This window comes from Microcebus murinus, chromosome 1 (genome assembly GCF_040939455.1).
Source record: "Microcebus murinus isolate Inina chromosome 1, M.murinus_Inina_mat1.0, whole genome shotgun sequence".
In the NCBI taxonomy this organism is placed as follows: Eukaryota; Metazoa; Chordata; class Mammalia; order Primates; family Cheirogaleidae; genus Microcebus; species Microcebus murinus.
Window position 1 is genome coordinate 9,730,266 of NC_134104.1, and position 25,700 is coordinate 9,755,965.

Sequence of the window (25,700 nt, forward strand, 5' to 3'; positions counted from 1 at the left end):
GGGCCCGGTCCGCACCCGGGCGGGGCCCTGGGCAAGGCGGTGCGTGTGTGCGCGTGGCCCCGCGTGGCTGCGGGAGCGCGGGCGGCGCGGGGGTGGCCGCGGCGGCCGCGGCCTCCCCGCCCGGGCTGCGTACAGTAGCGCGCGGCGGCGGGGGCGCGCGGGCCAATTCCAGGAGCCGGCGGCCGCGAGCCGCGCCCTGGCTGATACCGGAAAGGCCTGTGATTGGCCGGGGGCCGCCCCTATGCAAAAGAGCTGAGGGAATGGAATTCCTCGGGCCGGGTTTACAGTAAAAGCACGTTCATTTCCAGGCACTCCCATTCATAGAGCCAGCGGGCGCGGGCGGGACGGGCGCCCCGCGGCCGGACCCAGCCAGGGCACCACGCTGCCCGGCCCTGCGCCGGCAGGCACCTCTTCCCCGGGCTCCTGGAAACGCTAGAAGGAAGTCAACCTTTGCTGCTTCTCCTTGACCTGCGTTGGACCTTCCTTTTTTTTTTTTTTTCCTCTTTCTTACTTTTGAATTAACTGGCTTTTTGGCTGGATGTTTCAACTTCTTCCCTGGCTGTGAACTTTTCCCCGATTGTTTCCTTTTACAACTGCGGGAGAAAGTGCGCTGTGGTTCGAGGCAAGCCGTGAAGTTGCGTGTGCGTGGCAGTGTGTGCGTGCGTGTGTAACCCGAGCCGCCCGGTCTGTTTCAATCTGCGCTGCGGAGCCCCCCTCCCGCCCGCCCCCAGGCCCGCTCCACCTGCTGCGGTTACGCAGTGCTCGTGGGTACTTGTGGGAGCAGCTAACCGGCGGGCGCTGGGGCGACGTTGGAGGAAGATCGTCTGGCTGCTGCCGGAGCCGAGCCGGGGCTGACTCACCCAGCCGATGTAGACGGTGGCTGGCTTCCGAAGAGTGCGTGTTTGCGTGTGTGTGACTCCGCTGCGGCTCAACTCCCACCAAACCACAGGGGCGGCCACAAACTTAACCAACATCCCCAAACTCGAGTTCGCAGATGTGGAGAGCTGTACTCTGAGCATCAACTGGGACCTTTTTTTTTTTTTTCTCAAGATTAGCTGGAGATCTTTGAAAAGCTGAATTTTCTGGACTGAACATTTTGACAGAATTTATTGAGAGAACATGACAAGTACTTCTAGCCCAGCCCTGCTCCAGCTACTGAAGCTGATTTTCAAGGCTACCTAAAAAAAAAAATCTGCAGCGAACATTAATGGATTTCTGTTGTGTTTAAATTCTCTACAGATTGTATTGTAAATATTTTATGAAGTAGAGCATATGTATATATTTATATATACGTGCACATACATTAGTGGCACGACCTTTGGAAGTCGCAGCTCTTGCTTTTGAGGACCAAAGCCAGTTTTGCATGGTAAAAGTGGCGTTGCGTGTGGAAGGTACTCCGGTATTTTGTGTTGTGTTGGGACTTTAAACAAAACTCGCCCGCAAAAAAAAAAACCCCAAAAAAAACCTGACAGCCGATTAACTACCGGAACTTCCAAATCATACATATGCTGGTCGTTTTGCTCTCTGAATAAATATTTTAGGAAGTGTATGGAAGTTTTGCCTCCAAGAACTTTTGTGACAGCCAAAGACTGAACTTGAAACTCTCAAAGCAAGACTCGGAGAAGATAGTGTGGCTTTGGCACTTGACTTTGGATTCTGGTCGCCCACTTTTTGATGCACTAAGCGGTCGGTCGCTAGGAGCCCTGACCTGGGTCTAAGGCCGGCCGATTGGCACAACTTAGAACCTACCCCCCGCCGCCCCCCCGGACTGTTAGTAATTTAGTCTCCCCCCCCTCTCCAGCCCCCCACCCCCCGCAGTAATAAAGGCCCCTGAACTTGTATGTTGGTCTCCCGGGAGCTGCTTGCTGAAGATCCGCGCCCCCGTCGCCGTCTGGTAGGAGCTGTTTGCAGGGTCCTAACTCAATCGGCTTGTTGTGATGCGTATCCCCGTAGATGCCAGCACGAGCCGCCGCTTCACGCCGCCTTCCACCGCGCTGAGCCCGGGCAAGATGAGCGAGGCGCTGCCGCTGGGCGCCCCGGACGCCGGCGCCGCCCTGGCCGGCAAGCTGAGGAGCGGCGACCGCAGCATGGTGGAGGTGCTGGCCGACCACCCCGGCGAGCTGGTGCGCACCGACAGCCCCAACTTCCTCTGCTCCGTGCTGCCTACGCACTGGCGCTGCAACAAGACCCTGCCCATCGCTTTCAAGGTACTGGCCCGGAGGGGGCGGTGGGAGGCCAGGCGGAGGCCAGCCGAAAAGCCCGGGGCGACCCGGAGCGCAGCGGCTGGGCGGGCGCGGCCGGTGTTGCCCCCGAGCCGCTGGTCCATCTTCCTGCTCTCGGGATGCTGTGTTGCCATGGAGACCCTAGGGAGGGACCCACCTCAGCCTGCCAGGCTGCCTCCCGGGAGGGATGGACAAGTCAGGATGTCCCCGGGGACATCCACTGAGGGCCAGCCGGGCCCTCCCTGGCAGGGGTCTTAGCTTCGATACAAAGTAGGAAAAGTTACAAGCCAGCGGAGACAAGGCCATCTGCTTCCATACAGCCGCCCTCGCTTCTGGAGTAACACCCAAGCCTTTTTGTCTCCTTCAGAGGAAGGCGTCAGGAAATAAAAGAGATACTTTTATACCTTGAGGTCAGTGAAAATAAACTAACAAGGGAAACCGTCAGGAATTTTTTTTTTTTTTTTACCTTTTCTTTAAACGCCCTATAGGAATTAGCATGTCCAAAGTCCACGGCGGGCAGCGTAGTGAAGTTTGCAAAAGTTTTCTGAAGACTTTTGCGAGCTTCTAGCCTGCTCCTTCCTGCCAGAAGCTGCAAGTAGCGAATCCTGTTTCTTTCCCTGGAACCCTCCTGAACCTTATCGCCGACTCACCTCGATTAAGCCGGGGGCAGCGAGAGGTGACGAGGCTGTCCGTCTGCGGAGAGCCCCGAGGTCCGACCCCCGCGCCCTCCGGCCGGCCGAGGAGGGGCGGCGTGTCGCGGGCGACCTCAGCTGAGCGGCTGCGAAGGTCTCGGTTCCCTTTGCACCCCCATCGTCCCCTAGCTTTGAGCAGCCTTTAAAAACCTTGGCCTTCAACGGGTATATAAAAACAACCCCGGGTGTTTTTAAACAACCACCCTACTTCACTGGCAACAAGAAGTAGGAGTTTAATTTCTGCGGCGGGGATTCTGTTCTGTCTTTGGTGGGTTTTGAAAAGTGCAACTTTTTAAAAACTTTTTCAGCGCAGGTCATTTCCTGTTCATTGAAAGGGCTAATGAAGGCAGACGATTCAGACCGTAAAGATTGGCTACTCTTTAAAAAAAAAAAAAAAGAAATTTTGGCTAAATAATTGTCCCCTTTAAGGGGAGATTAATTTAATATAAGCTTTTTATAGTTCGAGGACTCAGCTGGGTCTTGATCTAATTACAGTGAATAATGTTCACTTTAAAAAAAAAGTACTGTCGGAGTTCTTTATTTTTAAGTTTTATAGACTTCCCAAGCTTACATTGTGATTTTTAAAACAAAACAAAATTTGCAGTTGCCTATGGTCTATAGAATTGCCTCCTTTTCCACTCAGTTTTCTGAAAGCAGTGTTTTGTTTTGTTTTGTTTTATAGTGAGGATAAGAATGAGAAGGGGAGCAGCCACTTGAGTCTTTTCCTTCCCTTCCAGCGGTTTATGTAGATTCCGTTGGGGAGCCCATTTCAATTTTAAATCATTCTAAGCCTTCGCATAAACAGAGGCAGCCCTGACTTCCTTGGCCCACCCATGGGAGAGGGGACCGCAGGGTGGGGCCTTGGGGTCAAGTTCAGATAAGAGCAGAGGGAAGACAGGCTGTTGATAGTCATCCCAAGGGCCCTTAAACAAACCAGGGAGCTAAGAGATTTGTGGCTTTCTTTGGTGGAGAATCAGGGTCTCTTCTGAACTTCCTCTGCCAGGGAACCCAGACCCAAATAGACCAAAACACTTAAGAATGAATCTTCAGGAGTTAGAGCGATGCAAAGTCTTGAGCCACCACGCAAAAGTATTTTGTTTCTTTTAAAAACATGAAAAAAATCATACAAATTGCTTTTATGAGCCATCAAGGAATTCTTTTTAGCAGAAATCATACTAACCATAGTTTCCTTTTAAAAATGACTTTTGACGATTCATTTTTTTTTTTTAAGATTAATTTGTTTTACTGAGTGTCAGTCTGTAGGTCACTAAAATCAAGGTGTAGATCTCTTGAAGAAAGTTCAAGTGGGTCTCTTGAGAACATACAGGGGGTAGGAAAGGACAGCAGAGAAATCAGACCACTTGATTCATATCTGTCACCACCCCCCAGTCCTCATAAAGAGAGGCCTTTTCCTCAAGGAGACCTGCTTGCTGAGTAACTGGGAGAGGAGACAAAATTTCCAGTGGGAGAACAAATGCAAATGTTAGGGATAAAAAGCAAGCTACACTTCAGACCCTGCCTGCATGGCAGATTGATTCACTGCGTCCATATTCCCACTCTATTATCCACCCACTCAACCACCTCCCAGGCAGTTTCTGCAGAAGTTATCACTTTAAAATTTGGATCTTAAATTTAAGCCTCGGTCTCTTTAGGAGGTTCATCAGTGAAGAAGTATTACACTCCCTATGTTAAAGCGAAGAAAGTGTGAAACAGTGACAAAGTGAGATAATATTAATGAAAGGAGCATTTAAGGGCTTCTTTGGGAGTCTTCTGAAATTCTGTATGGAAATTTAGTACGAACTAAAGGGAGATTTGAAATTATGAGTTTTGTTTAAAATAGACTAAAATCATCCAAATTGCTTATCTTGAACCCCAACCTGTTCTCTCTTCGCCCCTTCCTCCTGTGGAACACCTTCACTTTGCTGCGGGAGACAGACATATTTTGACTACTGAGAAAATCTTAAATTTGCTATGTGTTATCCAGTGTTTGCAGAAGCAGCCGTGCAGAGCTGTTTGGATGACTTAGGATATATTTTGTAATACTCTTAATATTACAGTTTGTTTAGGCCCTGGTACACCAGAGTCCAAAGTCATAAACATGCCTTCAGCAGGGAGGTTCAGAGGCCTTGGATGCTGCTGGTAATATTCGTTTTATATAAAAAAAAAATTGATGATAATAATAATAATGTTTCTGGCAGCAAGATCCTAGCTGTGCATTAAATGTCATCTCGGCTGAATTCTGTGTTCCACTCCACAGCCTTCTTTGAAACACTGAAAGATTAAGGGATTTGAAGTAAATGAATTGTAACTGTAATTTCAACCTAATTAGAATTGGTTTAAAATGTCAGTTTGAACTGTGAACAGGCTAGGCAAGAACAGTATTGGGAAGTCCATGTAGTATATAAGACAGTTGATATTTTGCCCAACTTCCTGATACTTTAAAAACAGAAAAGCAAAACAAAATATGAGATATCTTTGGCCAGCAAGTCCCTTCTTGTCTGTTTGGTCTGTGTTAAAATGTAAATGTTTGTGTTCCCTTACCTATTGTTTATAGCTTTTCATCCCAGTTGCTTCTTTTTTCTGTTTGAAGTTAGATATTTTTACATTCTCTTCACATTGCCCATCAATGGCAAAATCTGGATCAAATTACCAGACATGTTAGGTTGAAATGTAAAAAATAATTTTGAACCTAGCCTAAGTATGCTTGCTGACAATTGGATAATGTACATTATTAATGAAATTTCCCTAGATTTAATATTACCCTTTTCCCCATCCAAAAACAAAAACTAAATTCCTCAGAGGTCGATACCAGTAAATGATATATGAATGCCCAAATTATCTTTTTTGAGTCTTGCATTTTGAAAATAATTCTGCATTTTAAAAATAGAGAGAGTAGTGGGAGTTAAACTCCTAATTTTTGTATTCTTAAATACCAGCATCAACAACCTTTTCTTATTTAGCCACCATGGTAATTTTATTCTATGTTTGTTTCTACTTGGTGAAGAAGGTCTCATGAATTTGCCAAATTACTAATGAGGATGATATTGGAAAGATGAGAGGGGCGTAGACATGGAACTCTGTGACGGGAACAGCAGTAGGAGGAAGGTGGCTTAGAATACATTTTGGTAGTTATAAAACAAGATTTATTTATTTTAACCTTTTTACAGACTCAGTCCCAACAATGAGTTATTCAGTTTGAGAGCCACGTAGTCGATGCAGTCCCTTGTCTACTCAGTGAATGTTGAGTTAAAGTAGAGAAGCCTGGGCCACCACAGGGGATGGGGATGAGGAAGTAGAAATATGTGCTCAAGGAGGACATTTCAACACTGTGAGCTAATCTGACAGAGGGAAGTGAAAATAGTGAAAAAAATGGGAAAATTTCTAAGAGACTAAAAAAGAGCAGAATAAAGCAAGCACATTTTGTAGGAACAGAAGAAATTGGGAGCAATAATCAAACAACTCATAGGGGAGGTTTATTTCAATGATGTCTTTTGAAAATGAAAGGGAATTATCCTATTACTGCTCTTAATTAAATGGCAACAAACACACTTATAAATGGGAACTAAATACCTAATTAGAGGGTGCGTGGGGAATAAATAGCACAGTGTCTTAAAATCTCCTATATAGAAACATGTCCAGCAATTGGAATGAAAGGATTAAAAAGAGAGATAAAAGGCCCAGACTTTGACAGTGCACCTTGGATAAAATAGAGAAAAACGCCTACCTACTTCCATGAGGATAGAGGCTCCTGGGTGTATCTTAGGCTTGGAAGTATGTTCATCTCTCCTAGGGGGTTGGTTCATTTTCTCTGTCATGCTCCTAAGAACCCAAGCCCTGGAGGAGCTGTGATGAACAAAAACAAAATGTAGTCATCTGGAGAACACAGGGAAAGGGTCTTGACTAAACAGTGAAGATGGCAATTTGCAGAAACATGACTTTGCTATCATACAAGTGAGTCAGCTGCCGTCTTATTTACATATAGAAAAAGAGGACTGAAAATAATAGTACTATGAAAAATTATGTAACAATTATTAGGTAAAAATTGGGAGACAGAACGGAGGAAGGAAAAATAACAGGAAATTAAGGAATGGTTTACTGTCACTAATTCAAAAACAACAAAAAATGATTATATAATTGGAATGAATAATACAAATTTCACTACTGGCTAAGAAGGTCCCATGAAGCATGTGAGAAATGATAAGAATAAATAAAATGGGGGCATTTCAATTTGAAATTTTCTATGACTGCTTTGAAAAATGGAAACAATGGAAATATAGCCAATAATAAATGTCTAGACCAAGAAAATGGTTTCTAGAACGGTCAAATGATGGCCAAGAAATGGATACTGTTGCAGAAAGCATCTTCAGGGCATGCTCTTTAGAGCATTTTACCTTGAAATTCCTTTTTTTATTACCCAAGTATCAAAAATATTTATCCACCAGTTCTCTTCAATAGCCTTAAAAGAGCCATACTATTCAATTACATTAAAGGAATTCCTCATCCAGATCAGCTGGGTTCGCAGAAAAGCTCAGTCATCTATGAGGTTAACACATGTTAACCTTGCAGATGTAAAAATGCAACCCAAATTCGACCCCTGAGTTGAGGGGAGTGCATACAAGTGAGTGCCCGTTTTCTCTGAGGTCTGTTGATTTTGTGATTAGAAATAAACAAAAGGTATAATTCCGGTATTTTTTTTTTTCTGTGCACGCTGGAATGCACTGCTAGTGAAACTCAAGATCATGTAAGTGAGGAGGGGGTTCTCAAAGATGAACCACAGAGGGACAGTTTAATTTATTTAAGAATCGTCAGCAAAGATGGAGTTTAATTGTAGCAGACGTAAGTTTAAACACTGGATCCTGTTAGGCCTGTCAGTAGAGGTCTGGGCAAGTAAAAGATGGGTTAGGCTATAAACTTACAAACACAAGACGTTCTGTTTCTCAAACATGAGGAATTAAGAAGAGATAATTGTATTCATGAGGTGGCATAGCTTTTCAAAGTTCTTGCTACCATTAGTCTTGTTCCAACTGTACTTTTTGACCTTTTGTGGCTTTGTTAGGTGAATTTATTAAATGTTTCATTATTTGAAAATTTATATTTAAATTATGCATCCTGGCATAAAAAGTAAATCTTGCCACTAATAATTTTTCTGTTGTTTGCTGAAGTTATGATTCCTATTCCTTGGCAACCTAAAAAGTATAATTTAGTGTACATTTAATTTTAGAACAGTTATGACACAAACACATTACAAGTGTTGTGTGACATTCCTGATGTCTTCATTTGTCTTGTCTGGTGTGTAGGTGGTGGCTCTTGGGGACGTTCCTGATGGCACTCTGGTCACTGTGATGGCCGGCAACGATGAGAACTATTCCGCCGAGCTGAGAAATGCTACCGCGGCCATGAAGAACCAAGTCGCAAGATTCAATGACCTCAGGTTTGTCGGTCGAAGTGGAAGAGGTATGTGTCTGTCAAAACTGAACTTGAAACACATGTTCCATGGCAACAAACCCAAATTTCAAAACCTCTAGCGGTTTCTGTGATGGAATCCCTAGAAATGAAGTCTTTCTTAATGTTATTACTGCTACGCCAAGCTTTTTAAAAAAATACTTATTTAAAATTTAATATTTTTAGCAGAATCTAACTTTACAGTCTTGCTTTGCGTTACTGAATTGGTTTAAGACTGATTTGGAACATGCAAAACATGAATTGTGAATCTCAAAAAAAGTCCTCAGATTTTTATTTAAAATGTAAAAATGTAAAATTTGCCATAGTGGAAACCAAGATTATACAACAGGGGTTCTTTCTGATGATAATCAGAAATCTGTCTAATGGAAACCTTTAACTTATAATCTATGTGTTATCTGTGACAAATGACAGAGTTTCAAATGATCACTTCTAATAGTTATTAGAGATCTCTAGTGTATGATGTTGCAACACAGTTTTAAGCATGCTTACCTTTTTAGGATAAAATGTGAAGACATAGTGTTAGTAACATTGATAGCAGTATGACCTTCCTGTCAGTGGAAGGTCATATTTATTTCTTTTGAATCTCCTATTATTATTTGGGGCGGAGTGGTTAGGCTTGGTTAACATTTGAGGTGCTAATAATACTAGAGACTAGATTATCCAAGGATCTGTTTTTGCATCAGTTTTGTTCTATGTGTAGTATTATTTTTCTTTGCCTTTAACTCATTATCAAAATATTAGAGAATAGAATCTTGGCTCATTGTAATTTCCTCTGCTTTCCAATTATTTTCGAGTATCATGTTTTTTCTATATTGTAAGAACCTAAGTCATAATTTATAAACAGCAACAAGTCCTAGAAGTTTCATTGAAAGACATAAGATAGTTTTTCTTCAATCTCATTTTTGTGTAATAATATAGCACTGAATATAGTCTTATAAATAAGCTATTTTAAGTATAATAAAAAGATATAATAAATACCTAAATAATAGTAATACCTCTTGAGTTCAAATAAATAGAAGGTGCAACCAAAGAACATTTAAACATAAGAGTGATCATTTCTCTTTATAAATGCATATAAAAATATAAGAAAATTTCTGTTCTCAGGGAATTTGATTAGTCAGAGAAGGGAAGGAGGTAAATGTGTGTTGACTTTTTTGGCTATTTTGTTTGGTTTCCTAGCTGTCTGGAGCATTTTCATAATAGAATTGTAGCTGGAGAAAATAAGAAACATATAACATGATTGAAAATATGTGCTCAGAGTACTATGTTTAATAATAGGGTAAGGCAAAGAAAATTATATCCACTTATTGAAAGCATGAGTGACGCTATAAGATGTAAAAGCCTAAGTCATTAAATGGGTTCACTTGTTATATTAAAAGTCCCCACCTTTCTGTAAATGGAATTCTCATTATGATTCAGAGATGTGTGTTTAGAAAACATCTTGAAGGCTTTGGATGAGTAGCTGGCAGAGCGGGTGCGAAGCCAGTAAAAAACAGAGGCCCTGCAGCCGGGTCCATGGCCATCTGCCTGGCTAGCGAACACTCCTCATTCAGTTCCTGTGGATTTCTACTATTAGGAGTCCATAGCTGAGTATCATTTGGCTGCTTTTCCTGAGATAGTATTATCAACATAATATGCATCTGTGTGGGTCTATGTGTTAGGTTTTGGTTGTAAACGTTTTGAAAACTACTTAATGGTCCATGCCAGTGGCATTTCCTCCTGAGAAGTTCAGCAGTGGCTTTCTGGCAATACACAGTAAATCGGTGATCATGAAGAATGAGATTTTGAAAGCAGCGTGCTTTCTTTTCTGGCGTTGAGAGCTGGTCTCTCCCCTCTCATTGGCCATTTCTGTTTTGAGTGGGTGACTAATAGGTGCTTGTGTTTACTTGGGTAACAGTGAACTGTTTCCCCAAGGTGTGGATTGTTTGCGTTTGGCTGCCTGATTCGTGCCAGTGTGCCCTTGAGTTTGCATAAACCCCAAAACATAAAATAGCTGCCACCAAGGCTGGGCTGTCTTCTCATACCCTGGAATGAGAAAATTAATTGAAATGCCATAAATGGACAATGTTTGTTTTGAACTGGCTCTCCTTCCCACCTGTGATAATATGCAGTCGAAAACACAGGAACCCTAATTGAATGTTCGACTCAATTATGGTTACCGGGTATATTGTTAATCTTGAGTGATTTTTTTTTCCTTTTTTTTTTTATTTTTTTGGTCAAAGCTACAAAACAAAATGAGCTGTCAAGAGGCCTGGTTTGACCCTGTCTCGTAATTTCTCTCCATCGTCGTAAAATACAATTTGATTTTGCTCTTTCAAGTGTAAGTGTCAACATCAAAGCCTGCCAGATTTTTTTTTAATTTTTTTTTTTTTTTTGCAATTTGCTTCCCATTAGGAAGAGAGCAGATGATTCTCACTAATTTTGACAATTAGTCTTAATCTTCCTCACGGAATCTTATCCTTTAAAAGTTTCATTATGTTCTATTAAATGATTTCAAGACTATCTACTGTTTCATTTTTGTTTTTGAAAATGTGCCTGAAAATATACCCTTGGCGTTGACACGGCACACAGCGGCCCAAAAGGTCCTGGCTATGGGCTCATCCACACTTTCAATGCCAGCTTTGAATTCTGTCAAAATCCACTGGTCCATCCAATAGATTCTCAGAGAGGCCCTGTACTTGCTGCAAAAAGGAAAGGTGGAAAAGGAAGTTCCCTTTTCTTTACCCAGCTGCCAGTCCGTGGGGATCGTAAATCTTGCAGAAATTGCCAGAGGTTGAGCATGGAAGGGTTTTTCTCTGTGCTACAAAACTGATCTGTCTGGGCGCTGGCTGAGGTCCAGGCTCACAGCTCCTAACCTCAGGTTCAGCCCGCAACTGGGAAAACCTGCCCGTCCGGCTTTTAAGGGCCTTTCTGACTACACTGGCCCCTCTCTGCAGCCTGAACCTTCTCCCTTTTCTTCCATTCCCTCCTTTTTCTCCCTGGCAGTTTAATCTTGCTCAGGGCAGATCTCACCCTTGGAATGTTTCTCCCTTTGATTCAGTATCTCCATGTAAATTGACCTTTTCTTTACAATCGAAGAGGAGATAGAAGCTCCCAGGAGATGGGACAGTTAGGGACCTCATCTTAGGGAAGTCAGAGTGAACTCCAGAGGTTACACGAGCACACAGGTGGTTGTTCCGAACAATTCAAATTTTAACCACATGGTCTGGGACTATCTGTCACCTATAGAAAATCGAAGTTCTGAGTCAAAGGAATTCTCTTTGGTGAGATTAATTTGCTCAGCAGTTTACATCAGTTTATGCCCGCAGTTGGTGCAGGTGCTACTGATATTTTTAGAGTTCTAAGAAAGTATATCATGGCTTCAGCAGAGAGACATTTAAGAAATTTTAGCAATGAGCTCTGTGAGTGCCTCATCCCTGTTGGAGTATTTAATCGCTTGGGAAAAGAATCAATCAATCAGTGAATATAGTTACTTTATTTTAGAACCAAAGAAAAAAAATCTACTAGACCCTGTCACTAAGTACATCATACATGAATCTGCAAATTCCCTTCTCATTTTCTAAGAATATGATTTTTAGTCTTTTGGGAATATCATAGATAAGTTTTAAAATCCTTTGGAAGACTTTTCCCAAGGGGGAAAATAATGCACATGGGGACTCTCACACAAAGTTTCATGTACCATTTCCAGTTTTCAGGCTGCTGGAGCTCTTTTGTGTAACTTCCAGGGACCCACAGTCCCCAGGGCAAGAATCTGTGAGTTTGGAATTTTGCATTGACCATGGAGGGCCAGCCTAGGACTGCGCTGCACATTGTAGATACCTGGAAAATGAATGAATAGATGAATAAATGAGGTAGACATTTTATTGCACCCCATGCTGTTTTGGTAACACACCCGTTTTTATTATAGCCAAGACCTGGTTTGTATTATTAGGGAAGTGCATCGCATTCAAACTGCTTAGTCCAAGCCTTGGGACGGCCACCAGGGGTGCATACATTCTGTCATCGAAAGGACAGTGTCTTCTCTAGGAGGGTACGCGTCAGCTCCTGGCCGGGGACCGGCAGTGAGCATTCTACGCTAGCCCTGCGAGGCCAAGTGTTCTGTGGCCTGTCAGGATGGGGTTTAATTTCGTGGTGGCATTTGTGTTTACATTGACCTCCCTGGCAACTTTAATCTTGCCCACTGTCAAAATAGTACCCTTTCCCAACGCTTTTATAAAATGAAATTCCTTCAGCATGTTCTTGCTGTGGGTGTCTTTTCAGACATAATATTTATCCCGTCGCAATCTGGGTCAGTGCATATTTGTGTAGCGGTAGTTCTCTAAGGCATTTTCATTCTTAAGTTATTTTACGCTGTTTGGGAGAGAGCCTGGGGAGGTTACCTTTCAGATGAGTGGCAGACTGGTGGAGATGAAGAGAAGGTACATTCAGAAAAGGACAAACTGTGCTGGTATTCTACACAAAAGACATACATCTTTCTGCCGTGGTTACTACCGAGAGATGGTCTGAACAATTCACGATATTATTAGAGGATCCCAGTCATTCTCTGTTCAATCACAGATTCATGTAACAGGGGAAGGAAACATTTATCTGACAATCCCAGAGTTATTTCAGGGATAACGTTCACAATACAAGCTGGCAATCACACCTCCTAGTGAGAATACAAGGAGTTATGTTAAAAATCAAAACTCTCCCATTTTCCCTCTTTTTTCTCTATTGTCATTGATCTGCACTTTTAAGATAACATATATATACTGAAATCTGCTTTCAGATTTCAGTGTGAGCAAACAACAGATGAAAAAAGACCCAGCCTCTCAGCCAGCTTAGCAACCACTTCCTTTCAATGGGAGACCAAAAGCTTGCATCCATGATCTGACGTAGAATTCATCTCCAGAGATCAGGTTTCTCATTCTACTTCACATTTGCCAATAAAAGAGCAGCGACACTTTCTTCAAGCAAGTTGCTCCCTGCCCTGCTTAAAGCCTGGGGTGGCCGAGCCATGGCAAGGACCAAAGAGAAAAAAGCTTTCTTGAAAACTGCTTGTGCTTGCAACAAACTGTTTCACAATTTATCCCTTCATGGTTTTCTTGCTGATTTTATGAAGTGTCAGGCATTGCCGAGGGTGTCAGACAGGTTTTTTTTTTTAATTGAGGTTATTTGTATGAACAATATTTTACAGCTGATGGGCAGAAGCTGGGATTTTCTCCACCCACCCTTAGCCCTTCCTTGCCAGTCGGCTTGCATTCGGTGGAGGCCGCTCTTTTGGGTCGGGACAGAAGGCTATCAATCAGAAAGTGCCTCCGAGAGAAATAATGGTTGAGTGATTTTTAGAGCTTCCTGTTTCAGCAGCAGGCATTATAGACATAAACAGTGGTCCAGCCAACGGCTGCAACACTGCTCTGGTTCTAATAAATCAGTTTTGTATTTTCTTTTTGTGCTGGTTGGCGAGGGGCTAGAGAGGGTGGAGAAAACTGGTGTGTTTTCTGTTTCTGGTTGGTTGGGTTTTTTTTTTTTTTTTTACTTTTAAGGAAAAATTACTTGTTGAAAAGGAGAGATGGCATACTGTCTGCTGACTGTTTTCTTTCTGTTGATGATTATGAAACAAGTTCAGATCAGTAAGGGGATGTTTATGACTTAACTATGTACTGCCAATATGGAGAGGGTATGTGGTTTTTGAACGTGTTGGATTCTTAGCCAGTGGGTGAGTGTGTATGTGTGAGTGTGTGTGTGTGTGAGAGAGAGAGAGAGAGAGAGAGAGAGAGAGAGAGAGAGAGAGAATGTCCATACTTCCATTGAGAGACTTCTTGGACCCCGTTGTCTTTGAGGACTAAATTCATGCTACTAACATCTTCTCATCTGAAGCCCACATAAAACAGCAGAAATTAATAAGTGAGCAGCATGGATTTAATGAGCTACCTGTGAATACTTCCAAATGTGCCAGTTTTGTCAGCTCGCTGTCAGGGCATGGGGCACAAATTGCAACTCTTCAAAGTTTGTATTTATGAACCTGCGTTAGTAGACTTCAGGCGATGCCCACCCTCCGTCGTTGGTTGTGATGCGAGTCCTGCGTCCACCAGGGGTGTGTTTCTGTCTGCAGAGAACGGAGCCACTGATGGTCTGCATTTCGCACTGTGCTGACTCGGGACCCCGGCATGCTGCCCAGCCCCCTCTGCCTATATTAGGCAACACGTCCCAATCTGGAACTCCATTCGACGTCATCAGACTTGCTCCAGCGAGGGTGTGAGGTGTTTGAGGACCCATAAATTCTACAGCCATCCCAGTGACCTCCTTCGAGAGGCTCATGGCTATTCTGCTGCTAGATTCAAAAATGTGTTTCCTCCGATTTGCTCAGTGAGGAATCATTCATTTGAGAGCCATTTGAGCTGTGTTTTTTCTCAAAGAAGATGAAAGTAAATTTCCTGTTTATTTTTCAACTTAGATCAATCCCTGCTTCCACCTTCAATCAGTAAGAATCGATCAGTAAGAATGTCTGCACTGTGCAAACTGCAGAACTACCCCCCCTCCCCCATCACCTGACCCAAGGAAGAGCCTGTTGGGTTAATGGGAGGGGTGGCCAGCACCCTCAGGGGTGGTGTGTGGCCCTGTTCGAGTCACCTTATGCAAACAAAGGTGACTGCACAGGAATAGGGATGGTTTAATCACGGCTGGTCATCTGGGCGCTTATCAGACCTCAGCAGCCCAGGCAAGGAGAACCGGCTTTGTTTGGAAATGGAAACACTCCGGTTTGCTCAAGGCACTGGTTTTGGGTCTTCACAGATTTTTTTTTTTCCTTCATTCTGTCGGAAACCATTGTACGGAATATAGTCAGTATCAGTCATCTATCTATTATCTGTTATTATTGAAGAGTTAGTCTAAACTCATATGAGACTCCGCCTGTCTCTTTAAACGTCTGTCCAGTTCCTATAACAAATGTCCCGCCACTGGGCAGTTTCTAGTCAGTGTCTTATCTGTCTGTCTGCTTATTCATCCGCATGATATTCTCTCTCATTGGTTCCCAACTAAAGGCAATTTTGACCCCCAGGGGGACATTTGACGATTAATGCAGACCTTTCTGGTGTCGCAAGCTGGGCTGGTGGAGTGCTACTGGCATCTGGTGGGTAGAGGCCAGGGACCCGCCGAACGTCCTGCTGTGTACAGGACAGCCTCCCCCAACCAGGACCCAAATGCCAGTCCTGCCGAGATTGAGAAACCCTGACCTAGCTCCACCTGCAAAAAATCCTAAGTTGTAAAATGTCTCCCTTACCCTTCTTTTTTTTTTCTTAACACTTTCTGCCTCCCTATAAAATTTATTAAAAACTTACCTTAAAGAATTCACACAGAATAAAAAAATAAAATTAGAGGGCATCACTGAATATTAGACTTTTTTTTTTTTAAATGAAGTCAGCCCAGTGTTCTGTGTGCATAGAATTGCGCCATCTCTGCATATCTGCCAGCTGTGCCTGGTGTCCTGGGTCAGGTGCGTGTGGCGGCCGCAGGAGAGGCCGTGGTGAGGGTGTCCGGGCAGCAGGTGCAGCTCCCCACCGCAGGCGCAGGCCCACAGGGACCGCAGAAACCGTGAATGTCACACAGGTGCAGGTCCACAGGGACCGCAGAAACAATAAAACACTCCGCTAGATGCTCAGCGCTCTTTCCTGAACACTTCAGTTGAGTGGCCACTAGTCCACCGATCCGGGAATGTGAGTTGATGTCAGTGGACAGTGTCCACCTGAATTAAATAAGTAACAAAAGCAAGGTCCTGGTGTGTGTCACTGACAACTTCCAGACACCAAAAAGGGTCCAGTCCGCATATCTGAAGCCAGAATGGAGGCAATTCGAGGAAGGAGGGGAGCTTAAGGGACCAAGGCCCAGCTTGCCGGGCCATCTCTGAGTACGGCCCTGGCTTTGCAGGTACCACAGGCAGACAGGTGGCTGGGTTCTTCCGGAGCCTTCTCCCACTTGTCCCAACTTGTTATTATAGTTTTGCCATCACCCGTTTTCCATACTGAGATTCAGGGAAAGAGGATTTGAAAACAAAAGTCAGAACAAAGATTCCTCTAGGTGTTTCCCATTGCAAGTTGCATTCTGTGAGTAAGTTTGGCATTGCATTGTCTGTTTTTCTGTTTGCTCACTTGCTGTTATGCTACACGGAGACCCTCACTCCTAACTTTCCTGCCCCGTGTATACCTCTGCTTCCTTTAAGCTCTCCACGGTAGAGTGACAGCTCCCAGACTCGACATAGATCAGTCGTGTGGCAGATAATCTGTGACCAGGAAGAGTTAACTATGCAAACGGGAGGTCACAGACGCTGCCAGAGCAGGGACTGCACGGGCCCACACGCTGCAGGCGGTGTGCTCGGGATGAAGGTGGCTGGGGGATAAGCTCAAGTGTAGCTGTGGCATGCAAGAGGGGCACGTTGCCATGGGACTTGAGACCCAAGCACCCTGGAAAAGCAATGAAGACGTGCCCAGAAGCCCCCAGGAGGCAGACTGGCGAGAATTTTCTGATAACAAAAGACCCAGCCCTTAGCTAGAAGAGCTCCGTGCTGTATCATCAGCGACTAGGTGGCAGTGCCTAGGTGACACATGGTGGGCGTTCGTTAAGTGTCCGCAGATGAATGACCCTTCCTGGGCTGTCTCTTCTCTAGGCAGTGGAGCCCAGTGGTCAGTACACAGACTTTACTGGATTCTCCACCAAGAGGAAAGTGTCTCAACTTGGGCACTGTTGACATTTAGGGCCAGCTATTCTTTGCTGCAGGACTCTCCTGTACGTTGTTGAATGTTTAGCAACACCCCTGGCCTCTACCCACTGGCCGGCAGCACCCACCCTCCCAGTTGTGACAACCGGAAACGTCTGCAGACATTGCCAAATGTCCCCCGGGGGGAACACGGCCCCTGGTTAAGAACCACTGGCTTAGAGCCCTGTGTCTTTGAGCAAGTTCTTGATATGTCTGAGCCTGATTCTGCCTTTGTGCATGGGAAGAGGGGGCACAGGGAGGGTTGACTTACCCGAGATAAGACATAGGTTAGAGGTTATTGCTTTTTGTGGTAAGATCTGTTGCAGTGACACTAACTCCATGGAGTAGGTGGTGGGAACTCAGAATGCACGGCAAACAATAGCAAACAGCAACCACAACTACCGGGACCTGCTTCATTGTCTAAATGGATGAGTTTTCCAGGGACACAACCCTTATCCTTATTTCTCAGTCCCATAGAGTTCTGAGGTCACGAAAGGGTTATGTGTAGCAGGCACTGAGATTTCAGATTAGCAATGGAAGAAACGAAATTAAATATGTACTGTAATTTGAAGCACTGTTTTTCATGGGAAAAGAAGTTCTCCCAACTTAGCCTTTCCAACTCTTTTGTCCAAACATTAATGGCATGCAAATATTTATGATTCATACATGCCCTTTTTAATTCCCAATCGTATTTTAACAATAAACACTGCGTTTTAACAATGAAGCAGAATAATCCCTTTGTCCTGTCTCTGGGCTACGCAGGCTGGCAGCCGGCAGCATCACATTCTTCCCGAGCAGTAATTGCTGCCTCCACCCAGGTTGAAGGGAGTTTGCAGGAGTGCCACGGCGGCCTGCCTTGGACCGGACTTGAGGACAGCCTGGCTGTTCCACTGGAAGACATTCTTAAAGTTGCAGCTCAGCATTTTCATAAACTGCAAGTGAATGTCCACGCACATTTTGCTCTTTTGGCCACATGTTAACCTAGAATTGGTTAATCTGGCTGTTACTTGGAAAGGTATCTTGCTATGCTATTATCTTGCATTCTGAACTAATTCCTGGGCTCTGGATTACACTAAAGCCATTGTGTCCCATTTAATATTCCTCTGATTCATAATAACAACGTAGAAACACACACATCTATTTGTGACGATTCTGCAGGTCTTTGGAAGGTAGGGTGTCAGAAAATGAGTAGTGGGCACACTTACAGGACTTCCTTAGATGTGCTGGCCTCAGTCTCCCCATCTGCACAATAGACATAACAATGCCTTTCATTTACACCTCACCAGGTTGTTAGGACGATGATGTGTATGTAACAAGACTTAGGAAGAGGAGCTGTGACTCACCTCTGAATTATTCTTCCGTCTACAGCAAAGAAGGCAGCGTCTATCTCAGTCAATCAGAAAGTTAAGAATCGTGCCATTTCCCACTATCCACTCCTTGGTGGCAAGGGATGTATATTCCTTCTTCTTACTAAGGAGCTAGTAAAATGACAGTGCCTGAGCCACAGATGGAATCCATAAATATTCATAAACAAATACACACATAATAATAATATAATTACAAACGTCTGTTGGGCACTGGCCATGTGACGGGAGTATAGTATCAATTCTATTTTATTGTAACTATTTCTCCACTCCATACTCCTCCCCAAGGTCATTTACTGGAGGCATTTCATTCATTCATTCATTCATTCATTTTCATTCATTCATTCTTCAGGTACACATTGTGCACCTGCTTCATTCCAGGCGGTGGGCTAGCGGTGGCGACACAGAGCTCAGACGAAAAGAAGCCACAGCCTGTGGGGGCTGGCGAGGGGAGGCCAGTTAGACAGGCCACCCCTGTCCTGAGTGGGCAGTACGTGGTAAAGGACGGGTGCCGCAGCAGACACAGCGCAGTGGCGCATAACCTAGTGAAGGTTCAGAGGGACCAGTTGTCATCTCAGCTGAGACCTGCAGGTGACGAGAAGGGTGCCCAGGCAGAGCCGGCAGAGTGCCAGAGGAAAACACGACCTGTTGGAGCTGAGAGAGGCTCCTTCGGCCTGGCGGGGGGCCTTGGGGAGGGGTGGGGCGGGGAGTGCCTTGAACTCCACGCTGGGAATGCGGTCTGATCCTAATGCAGTGGAGAGCCGCCACCGGGTCAAGCAGGAAACAGATAACACCAGGTACAAATTGTAGAAAGATACTCAGATGGGTGGAGATGGGGGAATTTGGAGGTGCCAACCAAAAGGCTGTCCTGGATGGAAGAACAGGTTGGCAGGTGTGGCCTTGGCCTCAGGAGGGCTGTGAATTTTGAGCTGAGGGGCTTTTGGGCTAAAAACCTAATTCCCCAGCTGAGATACTGGGAAATGGTGATATCAATAAAAAAAAAAAAAGGAAAATTAGAAAGGGGCTGTGAAATCTGGGGAAAGGAAATGCAGAATTGCATGAGAGCATCCTGGAGCTTTGCGGGTTGGGCGATATTCCTCCTGAAGAACGAGGCTTGTCCCCCGTGGGTGCCTTCTGCAAGGCCCAGCGCCCCTGCCCTGCGGTTGAGCAGCCGAGCCTGGCACGCCCCAGTGCAGCGGAAGAGAGCCGAGCCTTCCAAGTGGGATTACGCGTCATAAAGAACCGGCTGTCAAACTGAAAGCACCTCAGTGATTCATTGATTCATTTATCAAACTTCTTTTTATTGCCTCCGAACAAAAGGTACAAAGATGAATAAAAGGCTGCTCCTGTCCTCAGACAACTCATTTTCTTAGAACATCTCCGGAGAAAATGCTTTGCAAGTCTTCATGCCTTCAGTTTTCTCCAAGTGAAACAGCTATTTTTCAAACACCCCGCCTTTCCAAACAAATGCTGTTTCTATGGAAAACCAAGGTTGGTATTTTAAGAACCTGATTTTCAATCTGACTTTTTTTTTTTTTTTTTTTTTTTAACAAGACAAGGTCTAGCTCTGTCGGCCAGGCTGTAGTGCAGTGGCACGATCACAGCTCACTGCAACCTTGAACTCTGGGATCAAGTGATCCCCCTCAAGGAGGATTATACGTGAACAGTGCCATGCCCAGCTACGTTTTTAATTTTTTGTAGATACAAGGTCTCGCTATATTGTCCAGTCTGGTCTTGAGCTCCTGGCCTCAAGCAATTCTCCCACTTTGGCCTCCCAAAGTGCTGGGATTATAGTTGTGAGCTACCAACCCCTTCCTCAACCAGACTTTGGAAGGTTGTCCTCATACCAATAGCGTGGGCCTTTGGTCTGCCTTTTGCCTATGTGGATGCTGGTACGATTATAGGTATCTACAAACACAGGGCACTTTGCACAGAAGTGCCCACGGTGCTCCCGCCATCTCAGTTCAATTCAATTCAGAGCTCCAGGAAATTATTGCAAGTTGAAGGATTTATACCTTGTTCAGAAATCCCCACATAAATTAATTATACAACTCCACTGTCAAAAATAGTGGCAAATGTTTGGGTAGGGAAATGGAAGAGGAGCAAAAGCATGAATTTTGGCTCTTCCAGTGGAAAAGTGAGAAATACAAATTAAAAATACTTTGTGAAAAATACTCCAAATGAGGATTCCTCCTGGAATCTGAGGGTACATTAATTTTATTAATACTACGTAGTTATTCAAGATCAAAATTAGGCCCGGAGCACTCTATGGCAAAAGGAGAAATCTCCCTGCAACATTTCAGAATCTTGTGGGATTTCCCGAATTTGCAAAGAGCAGAACTTGAGCCTTCATTGGCTCTCTTGGTTTTCAAAAGCTGCATTTTTTTTTCCCTTTTATTTTTCCTTTCTCACTCTTGGGTTTTTCAAGACCAGGAGGGAACACTCCTGGCTTTCCTGCAGCAAGGGAGTGAAAAATGTTGATTGCATTTCCTGAGGAGTATGACCCCCAGAGCAGAGGGATCCTTTGTGCGTGCAGCCTTCCTTTGCGTGACAAAGGGCAAGTTTCACATCCCCTGAAACTGCCCCCAAAAGGAGAAGAGGACTCACAGATCCAAACCTACCCTGTGGAGAGTGACAGAGGAGCCAAAGCAGGTGGACCGGCTCCCCACGAACGAACAAAGCCCAGGGAGGCACCGTCATGTCACCTCGGGAGTGACAGGTCACCCCTCAGACGCTGGCCGGTCTTAGGAGGACACTGCACTGCTGTGACGTGGCCCAGGGCCGAGCTTTCAAATAAGTTATTCCACACCTGAGGACGGGGAAAGGGTTTTGAGCCGAGCTGTATTCCTCCATCCCGCCCTTGGCGTTTTGGGGAGCCGTGCGCACGGTTGCAGCAATCCTGAGGTTTAGCCACTTGGCGACGTGGTGAGGAAGTGGAGTGTGTGCCGGGCCATGCAGAACTGCAGTGTCCAGCCGCGGTGGCTTTATTTGACCACAATCAGCTGTCAGAGTTGCCCTGGGGCCGTAAAAGTCAAGACTGATCAAGCCCGGACCTGGGGCCTCCTAGCCGCCCTGCCGGGGAGCAAGTGTCCCAGCAGACTCACCCGTGACTCTCTTCCCAACTAAATAAAGCAGCTAGTATTTTGCCCTGGCATTTGGGCGGACAGACTGGCGTCGGGGGAGACAGCACAGGTTTCCGAGAGGAGCGTTCAGCCTGGCTTATTTACGTGGCATATGGGCCCCGGTCACAGTTGTGCCTTACAGAAGTCGCCAACTGGTGGAGCAGGAGTGAACTTGAACTTAGAATTGCAAGTCGAACTCGGGCCTGGTAGCGGCTGCGTCACCTGCTGAACACTAACACACACACACACACACACACACACACACACGTCACTGGCCACATCCCCAGCTCCTGCGCAGAGTATCTGTCACAGCTCTGGGCTTTGTGGAATCACATCTATCACGTCTTTATTGATAACTTAACTTGACATTTACTGAGAGCTTCCTCTGTGCCCTGCTTTTATGTCCGTCATTTCACTTAACCTGCATAACAACCGCTATGCGGTGGAAGGGCTATTGAGACGTCAAGTATCTTGCCCGAGGTCACACAGCTAGCAAGTGGCAGAGCTAGGCTTTGAACATACATAGGTAGGTCTCCGTCCTGGGATTTTATAGTGAAGTTCTTATCCCTTGTTGCTGCCAAGCATAGGTCAAGGCCATCCTTCTCTCCCCTGTTGTTTCTTCCCACCTTTGTCCCCAGCCCCAGTGTCTGTGCTTCTGAGCGGTGGTCCTCCTGGAGCCCGGCCACTGCTCGGGGCTGCGGCTGCTGCGGTGGTCTGTTTCCAGGAGCAGGAAAAGGAAGGTCTCAGTGCTTCTCCCTTGCCTTGGCCCCTTCCCATGCAGGGCACCTGTGACCCCGTCGTGTGCCCCTTCTGTGCACTGGCCAAAGCTTCCACCGGCCTCACGGGCCAGGGCCTCCCTGCTGGGCAGGCTACAAACAGGGGAATGTTCCTTCTCCCTAGAGCAGCCCAGCCCTCCGGCCCCTGCGTTTCGTCCCGGAGAGCCAATTTGGGGGCTGTTGTTTCTTAGCCAATCTGTGTCCTCCTTGCCACGCTGGCCACGGCTTGCTGAGAAAAACACTTGAGAGCCTTTCATTCTCCACACCCACGTACTTAAAATACCAGGCCCGTAGGCCATTTTAATGAGGGGATTTGGCTATAACACGTGTGCCCTGGGGCACACGTCCCACTTCTGCAGGTGCCGGCCAGCGAGGGCTGAGTCCCGGCAGGGCCGGGCCAGAGGAGGGCGGGTGGAGGGCAGAGCCCCGGGGCCCGTCAGGTGTGCCCGTTGGCGAGCCAGGGCCCATTGTCATGAAGGGTGCCAGGGCTGGTGCAGGACGACAAAGGCAGCAGAGGGCAGGGCCGTCGTGTGGTGGAAGAATGCCCCATGCACGGTGAGGAAGAGCCAGCGCTCTGCCTATGAGATGATAAGCTAACGTGCTTCCGCCCCAAGCTGTAAGCGAGAGCCCATTGCGAGGGAGGGAGGGAGGCCACGACATCTCCTCTTCGGTGAGCCACGTGACTAGGGCCTGCCACCTAGTAGGTAGCGTTTGCTGGGCATGAACGACCTGTGGCTACACACCAAATGAAGGTGTAAAATAACAAGAATTGTGACTATGAGCAGCGACTTCACAGGTATTCACTTTGGTCGAAATCCATTCCTGATGAAGCAGGCTAGTCTGTGGTCAACCAGGAGGGCGTCATAAGCGCTCAACTGCCAGAAGCCCAGATTCAGCTCAGTAAGAAAATGCTTTTGAACTATTTACCTGGGTTTATAGTTGGCGGTCAAGTACAGCTTGTACAGGAGAGTCACTGGGACAGTCTTCACTTTTTTGGGCAGTGGGAGAGCACGGATAAAGTACCATGAGCCCAGATTCCTGGTGCTTGTGCCGCTGGGTTTGCAGGTAGAGATTTATGATCTCAGTGACAATATCAGGAAGAACAGTAAACATAAACCTCAGGGATCTGGGTTCTGTTATATATATGAGCTGTGTGACCATGGGAAAATTACTTAACCTCTCTGAGCCTTTGCTACCCACATTAATCAAGGACAATAAAATCTGTCTTGCTTATTTCATGAGATTATTGTGAGGACCAAATGAAACACTATATAGGAAAGTATTTTAAAAGTCCTAAGTTCTACACAGACATAAAAACACCAATATTAAGAATACAGTACTTCTTTGTTGTCCTTTAGGAAGTCGTGGACAGGGCGGTTGTAGGAGAGCCACCATAGGAGCGGGACTGTTTAAGAGCACAAAACACACGGGTGCCTGTAGAGCAGTTGTCTTGTGTGTAGCACCTTGACTGGACCTCTTGTGACATTTCGTATCTGTACTGGGTTCAATGTTGTTCCCTAAAATTTCATATCCGCCTAGAACCTCAGAATATGACCTTATTTAGAAATAGGGTCCTTAAAGACATAATCAAGTTGAGACAATGTCGGACTGGATTTGGGTGGGCCCCAGTCCAATGACTGATGTCCTTGGAGAGGGAGATTTGGAGGCAGAGGGGACCGCGGCTGGAGTCCGTGATGAGCTTGGGGTGCTGCAGCTGGGAGCCAGGGAGGGCCCAGGGGCGCTGGGACCCACCCAAAGCTGGAAGAGGTGAGGACGGGTCCTGCCTGGAGCCTTCAGAGGGAGTGTGGCCCTGCCGACACTTTGTTTTGGACTTCTGGCCTTCAAGAACTGCGAAAGACTCAATTTCTGTTGTTTTAAGCCACCCAGTCCTTGGTAATTTATGACGCAGCCCCAGGAAACCAGTACAGTATTTTTATGAGCTCTGAGATGCTGGAGTTGCCGGCAACAAGGGAAGCACACGAAGGCCCACACACCTACACGGCCACACACTCACACATGAGCTGGCCGCGTTCTCGGAAGACGAAAATCAGAGGGCTGAAAGTGACGTTGTGTGTGTCCCACTAGTCCCTCACTTTGCAGACGAGTAAACTCGGATCTGGAAAAGTAAAATCATTTGTACAAGATCTCAAAGCTTTTAACTCTCTTGCTGGAAGAGCCACCTGTCTCTCTGTCCCTTTCTCTCCTACACATACACCCCCAGACCTGTCAGGCCTGGGGCAATGTCATTATCCATTGCTGGTGTCTTCAAGGTCCTTTTTTTTTTCTCATTTTAATTCCCACTTTACCCTGGAGCTCCTTCTCCTTCTCACCCCTTCCCACCTTCCTGTGGGGGACACATGGGGGTTACAGGACAGGATCCCTGCCCTTGGGGAGACCAGCCCTATACAGCCACAATCCCGGTCAACCTGACATGCTAATTATTCAAAGGCAAAGAGTGACTTATGAGGCAGCTCCAACGGCCACCACGAAGCGACTGGTCATCAAGGAAGGCTGGCTGACAAACGAGTGCCTGCTGGGCCCCGGTCGTTGGAGGCAGGAGGACTCGAGCAAGGGGTGGCCTGGGTGCTAGAGGGAAAAAGACCCCAGAGTCACAATGCCATGGCTTATAGGGGAACTCAGAGGACATGGGCCAGGAGTCAGGCAGGTAGAAGAAAGGGAGCGAGTGAGAAATAACTCCAGACAGAGTTTTACTAGTGAGAAGACTCTAAAAGCTGGGACTCAATCTCGATGGTGCAGGTAATAACCCTTGTGGGTTCTTGACAAAGTGGGGGGGACAGCCTGACTTGTAGGACAGTGGTTTGCCAGCCAGGGAGTGGTCGCTTGCAGCTGCTCCAAGGCCACAGCTACCATCGCTCCTCCATCTGTCCTTGGAAAGCCAGCAGGTGAGCAGTGACGTGGGTGGCTGCCCTCGACACCTTCCTCCACATCACGTGCCCTTCTCGCAGGACCCAGCCAGGGCCTCTTCTGCCCGTTCCTCTGCTTCAGCCAGATGCAGGGGAGGACCCCACCTGGGTGTCGCCTGGTAACATCTGAAGGCTGTCCCAAAGGTGGCAGGTCCCTAAGTCTCATCTCTAGGTTCCGGGGAGACCTGGGAAAGGCGGATCTGGGCACAGGGCCCCCTGGCACCCTGGAGCTCTGCTCCTGGAACACCACTACCCAGACGACAACCTCAAAGCGTCACCTCCTCTGTTAGACAGGACAGCCGAGACCGCACCGGGCAAAAGCAGGCTTCCTCGATCCTCACTCGCTATTGTACTTTTTATCGCAGACTTTAACTTAGATAGGTTGCAAATCCCCGGGGATTATCCG

At 46.1% G+C, this 25,700-nt stretch overlaps 1 protein-coding gene across 2 annotated transcripts in view; it reads left to right on the plus strand.

The window, feature by feature from the left end:
* The window catches only part of RUNX1 (RUNX family transcription factor 1), a 235,164-nt gene that overhangs the window by 141,888 nt on the left and 67,576 nt on the right, over positions 1–25,700 (plus strand). For both annotated transcript variants that reach the window (XM_012782933.3, XM_012782935.3), the window contains exons 3-4: positions 1,954–2,207; positions 8,212–8,368. In XM_012782933.3, coding sequence (XP_012638387.1) covers positions 1,954–2,207; positions 8,212–8,368 — 411 coding nt within the window. The remainder of the gene's footprint in view (positions 1–1,953; positions 2,208–8,211; positions 8,369–25,700) is intronic.